The sequence below is a fragment of the Arachis duranensis genome, chromosome 7 (assembly GCF_000817695.3).
Source record: "Arachis duranensis cultivar V14167 chromosome 7, aradu.V14167.gnm2.J7QH, whole genome shotgun sequence".
Classification (NCBI taxonomy): domain Eukaryota; kingdom Viridiplantae; phylum Streptophyta; class Magnoliopsida; order Fabales; family Fabaceae; genus Arachis; species Arachis duranensis.
In genome coordinates, this window is record NC_029778.3 from 75,855,232 (window position 1) to 75,860,469 (window position 5,238).

A 5,238-nucleotide genomic window follows, 5' to 3' on the forward strand; every position below is an offset into this window, starting at 1 on the left:
AAAGTCAGATTTGCATTACTAAGGATTCGTTTGGAAAGCTTTAAAAGTGATTTTTTTAGCTTTTAACTTATGAAAAGTAGTAGTATTAATGTCTGATACAATTTTCGAAACCAAATTATGGCTTTTTAAGAAGTTATTTAAGAACTTATAGAGAAATTAAAAAAAATGACTTCACTCATAATACTGCTATTTTTTATCACATTTCTATAAAATAAACACTTTTAAAACTAAAAATTTAAACATAAAATAACTTATTTATAAGTTATTTTTAATATAACAATTTATTTTTTAAACTATTTGTTTAAAAAGGACTTAATTAAGTAAAGAGTCCAATCTCTTGCTTAGTAAGCTCGGTTCTGTCTTAATTTAATTACTCCTACTACCACTGTTATTGTACTTTGGGAATACTATAATTTGAGGTATAAAATTGGTTTTGGTTTTGGTTTTTGATGTCAGATGAATTTGTGAAGATGTTTAAACATAAAACCGGTTACGAGATTGTGGAGCCTGCTCATATGGTAATTTACTAATTTCCTATATATTTTTATTTGTAAAATGTTATCAGGTAAAGAAAAACATAGATTTATAGAAATGTTAGCTGATGAACTTTTTCTAATGTTGCAATGAGACTGTTAGCATTTTACTTAGGTTGTTTGTTTGTCAATGGCAATGAGACTTGCCTTTTCCCAACATGAAGTAAAAAAGAGATAAAGCTTCTTTCTCTTTTCTTTCATGGTTTGATCAGGCAGCTAGATTTGGCTCATAGAAGTATAAATAGTGTTAACAATTTTCTTCATGGTGCATAAATCAACATCCTTTTCCTTTTCATTTTATGACAATATTGTAATTTGGTTGTTTAATGGATCAATTTGGAGTTGTTTAATGGATGAGATTTCTCTCTTATGGGAAGTGCTCCTTAGGCATCTGGTTAGTTAGGGAATATCATCCTTTGTTGGACGTTCTTAACAGATAAACCATGATCATGAGCATTGTAAGAGATTCAAATCCAAGGGCATAACTCAACAATGACCATAAAAAGTTGAATCAGTATTATATCATTTATCCTGCTTTTGCCAAGCATAAGCATTGATTTTGGCAAGGGTTCATACCGTTTTTCCTCTTCTGCTATTCTTTCCTTGTTTATTGGAGGCCATTCTGAATCAGGCAATTGCAATATTCTTAAAAAGGAAGTACCAAATAATGGATCTATGTTTCATTATAACTGTCATGTGGAACTTGAACACTCCTGTGTCGCAGGATGTTGTGAGTGATAGGATCAAGCATTGCTTGAAGCACATATCCGGAGATGCCGAAGAGTGTTCTGTTTGTGCTGGGACTGTAAAATGCAGGCTCTATAATTCATGAAGCAGGGTTGAAAGTCAAGGGAATTTTATAAACTGGGTTGCAACTAACCAAACTGAAGATGTTGGCAACAGCCTGGTTCAGAAGAATCAAGATGGTTTCATAATCATGGTTGGATATGATACCTTGAAAGTGATATGATCAGTGAGTCACAAGGATCTTCTCCTCTTATATCATGATGATTTCCAAAAGTTTAAGTTGAATTTTTGTTCAATATTGCCAAGGCAATAATATTGAAACTATTGCTTGCATAAGCAAAGTTGTAACATTGATTGAATCCTTTGTATAATATATATTCTTACAGATGCAGTTGAACTTGGTATATGGCTAGGGTCGGCAACATGTACCCTATCCTACCCGTAGTTACCCAATCCTATCAGAACCTGCTGCGGATAGAGTAGGATGCGGTGTGGGTTTGCTTGTGAGTAGGATCGGGTGCAGTTTTAGAGTATATTCTATCTCATCCTATCCGCACCCCTAATATATTATATACTAATATATATTTAAAAATTATATATGTAGTGAAGGAAGTGTGTATTGATATCCCCTACAACCTCTTTTTTGTAAAAATTTAAAACAATCACTAAGCAAATCATTTAAATTATTAATTTAATACATTTGTTATTTAAAAAGTAATATTGCAAGAACTTAAAAAGAGTGACAAGACATTTATTTTTATTTGTGTTATTTTAATTTTATTAAGAACTTTGAATTTTATATGAATTTAATTTGATCTGTGTAAAATAGTTTTACACATGCATCCAATTACATAATGTTATATCAATAAAAATAATTATTTCTTACATTGACTACGTGAATAGTAATAAATGTGATTGTACAACTGTGTGAAATGCTTTACACTGTCAGTGCATCAAAATTAAACTCATTTTATATTTGTTTGGAAAATTTTAATTTTTTTGCGAGTAGGATAAGATAGAAAACTTTAGAGTGCGTTTGGTTTGCATTTTTATTTTCTATTTCCATTTTCAATATTTTTCTATTTTCTGAATTTTGTAAAGAAAAAAGTAAAAATAAGAGGTGAAAGTTTTATGTTTTTACTTTTTCTTTCATAAAATTTAAAAATAAAAAAATACTAAAAATAAAAATAAAAAATAAAAATACAAACAAAACGCACCCCTTAGAGTGCAAAAAATAGAATTGAATTTTAAAAAAGTTGTCAGTCAACTAATAAAATTAGGATAAACTCTAATTTTTATCCTACTCATTACCTGTCCTACTTGGTAAGATAGTTTTGATGACTTTTTTGAGGATACATAACAAAATTACCCATTTCTTTGAATATCAATTTAGGCTAAAGGTGTGTGCAATTGCAATATTCTTAAAGCAATGTATTTTGTGGTAACTAATTTCAAAATAATTTAATTTGTAATTATAAGATTATAGAGGAGAGAAGATTTCACCTTTAAAATTAACTTAAAGCAAGTATGCAACTAAAACTCAAATGACAATGAATCAATCTTACTCTAATGATTAACATGACTAGATGAGTTATGGAACATGACAAGTAGCCAAGTAGGCAATGACCATTATCCTTGAATACAGTAAGACTCTTAAAATATTTTTGAAAAATAACAGTGAGTTTTGCGATCAAATAAATAATATTATTAAAAGTAATTTTTATTTAAAAAATTAATAATTTATACAAAGGAGTGGAATTAACAAGAGCAATAAAGAGGGTTTAAGTGCATTGATGAATCCCCTTGTGTCTCACCATGGCAATTCTCTTCCTCCCTCTCTTCTTCTTCGTCTTTTTCAACTCCATTCTCTACTCTCACTCTTCCAACAACAACATCATCATTCTTCAACCAACTCACCGACACCACCACACTTCTTCTTCTTCTTCTTGTCCAGCTCCTAACCCCAACCTCTACTACCAATCTGTCATCGGAATCGTCACCCACCCCGGTGACGGTGCTTCCGGCCGCCTCTCCAACTCCTCCGCCGTCTCCAACATCCCCGCATCCTACGTCAAATTCGTCGAAGCTGGTGGAGCCAGAGTTATTCCCCTTGTCTACAACGAGTCTCCCCAAAAACTTCTCAAGGCATTATTGCTCTCTAATTTTGCAATTTTACTTACATGTTAAAGAAACAAATCTTAAGAATCTAAAGATTTCAAATCCATGCTATCATTATTCATGGTTTTGTAAAGCTTTATTAATACTACTATATCCAAAAGAGTAAATCTTGTTCATTATATTTATTCAATTAAGTTGAAATCCTTGAGTAAATGATTTTGATTGATGATGAAATTTTGTTTACTTTGCAGAAGCTGGATTTGGTAAACGGGGTGCTCTTCACAGGTGGATGGGCCAAGGATGGTCAATACTTTGAAACTGTTAGGAGAATCTTTAAGGTCAATTGCTCATCTTAGTGATAGTAGTAATGTGAATTTAGAAGTTTCACTTTCAATTTTGTCTTTGTTATTGTAAGAAGCTTAGTTCTGAATTGTTATTTAAATGATGTGCAGAAAGTGTTGGAGAGAAATGATGGTGGAGAACATTTCCCATTATATGCCATCTGCTTAGGTTTTGAACTCATAACAATGATTGTAAGCGGGGTAAGTGATGCTATGTTTGTGCTAATGACTCATTATAAAATCACTCTTTCAAAAGAGGTAGACTGCCTAGGCAAGTCACTAGGAAATTCTAGAAGGACTCGTACATATACGAGACCGGATTTAGGCACAGGATTGCTTTCTGCTTAAGTTGCTCTCGGAGAATTTAGTTCATAAACTTTATTTCTTATGATATCTTATGAACATTTGCTGTTTAATGTTTGTAGTTTTTCTTGGACTAGATTTCAAATTCGCAACACACCATGATATTCGGAAAATTAGGCCCCCTGCTTCAACCTGGTGAACCTTGTTCATGACATGTTCAGAACATTTTGAAAGTTCTGACATAACATTTCAATCGTTTCTGTTTTTGGCTTTTTACAAGTTTAGCTGTTTTTCTTTATTGATAATAGGACAATAATATTCTTGAAGAATTTAGTGCGTCAGATCAGGCAAGTGCTCTTCATTTTGTGGAGAATGCAGATATCGAGGGAAGTTTATTTCAAAGGTATACAATATCAACTGTATTGTTAGGCTACCATTAGTAAGAATCAGGAAGAGTAGTTATGAGTTACTTGTGAGTCTTGGGCGATTTGAGAGTTCTCTTGAATATCATCTACATTATTTTAAATCATCAATAAACACTACTTGCAGAGGTTTTCACATGTATTAATATTTATGACACTGAAGCTGCAATTTGGATTCATCTGTTCTTACCATTTATATGTTTTTCCCTAAACATCAAAAGGTGATGCTGTGCTCCATTCTGTTCATTTTAAAGAACATGGAAGTCATTTAACAAAATACTAGTATACCTGAGAATCTGAAATTTTAATTTCCCTTAAGCTAAATTTATAGGCCCTTGCCTTTGTATCACCTTTTCAAGTCACGAAGTGAGATCTGTTACTCTGTGAGTTCATATTCTCTTCTCTTTCCTGCAGTTTTCCTCCAGACTTGTTGAAGAAGTTGAGTACAGATTGTATTGTTATGCAAAATCATCACGTGAGATATTATTATATTTATTATTAATCTATTGCACTGCATGATCCGTGTACTGAATTTCACATTTTGATTGATCCATTTATAGTTTCAGGTTGAATCCAGTTCTAAACTATTCTTGTTCTTTTGAGTTTGATGTACAACTTATTTTATAGTCAAAGTTTCATCCATAGGATGGTGAATGAAAATGAAAGAATCCTTCAAGGCATTTTAATTATAATTCAATATATTTAGATGCTTGACTTTTTGGCATTCATAAGTCATTTGTCTACTTCATCTATCTTTTATTATTTTCTCTCTCA

At 31.7% G+C, this 5,238-nt stretch overlaps 1 protein-coding gene and 1 long non-coding RNA gene across 2 annotated transcripts in view; both read left to right on the plus strand.

Annotated features, from left to right (window-relative positions):
• The first annotated feature begins 324 nt into the window (after positions 1-324).
• LOC127740605 (uncharacterized) lies at positions 325-1,658 on the plus strand. Its single transcript, XR_008001200.1, has 3 exons — positions 325-344; positions 457-518; positions 1,258-1,658. It is a non-coding gene; the product is annotated as an uncharacterized LOC127740605 (long non-coding RNA).
• Positions 1,659-3,057: 1,399 nt separating this feature from the next.
• Positions 3,058-5,238, plus strand: part of LOC107459833 (gamma-glutamyl hydrolase 2) — a 3,812-nt gene continuing 1,631 nt past the window's right edge. The window contains exons 1-5 of the mRNA XM_016078116.3: positions 3,058-3,425; positions 3,650-3,736; positions 3,851-3,940; positions 4,351-4,445; positions 4,879-4,939. Of these exons, the coding sequence (XP_015933602.1) occupies positions 3,096-3,425; positions 3,650-3,736; positions 3,851-3,940; positions 4,351-4,445; positions 4,879-4,939 (663 nt within the window). The 5' untranslated portion in view covers positions 3,058-3,095. The remainder of the gene's footprint in view (positions 3,426-3,649; positions 3,737-3,850; positions 3,941-4,350; positions 4,446-4,878; positions 4,940-5,238) is intronic.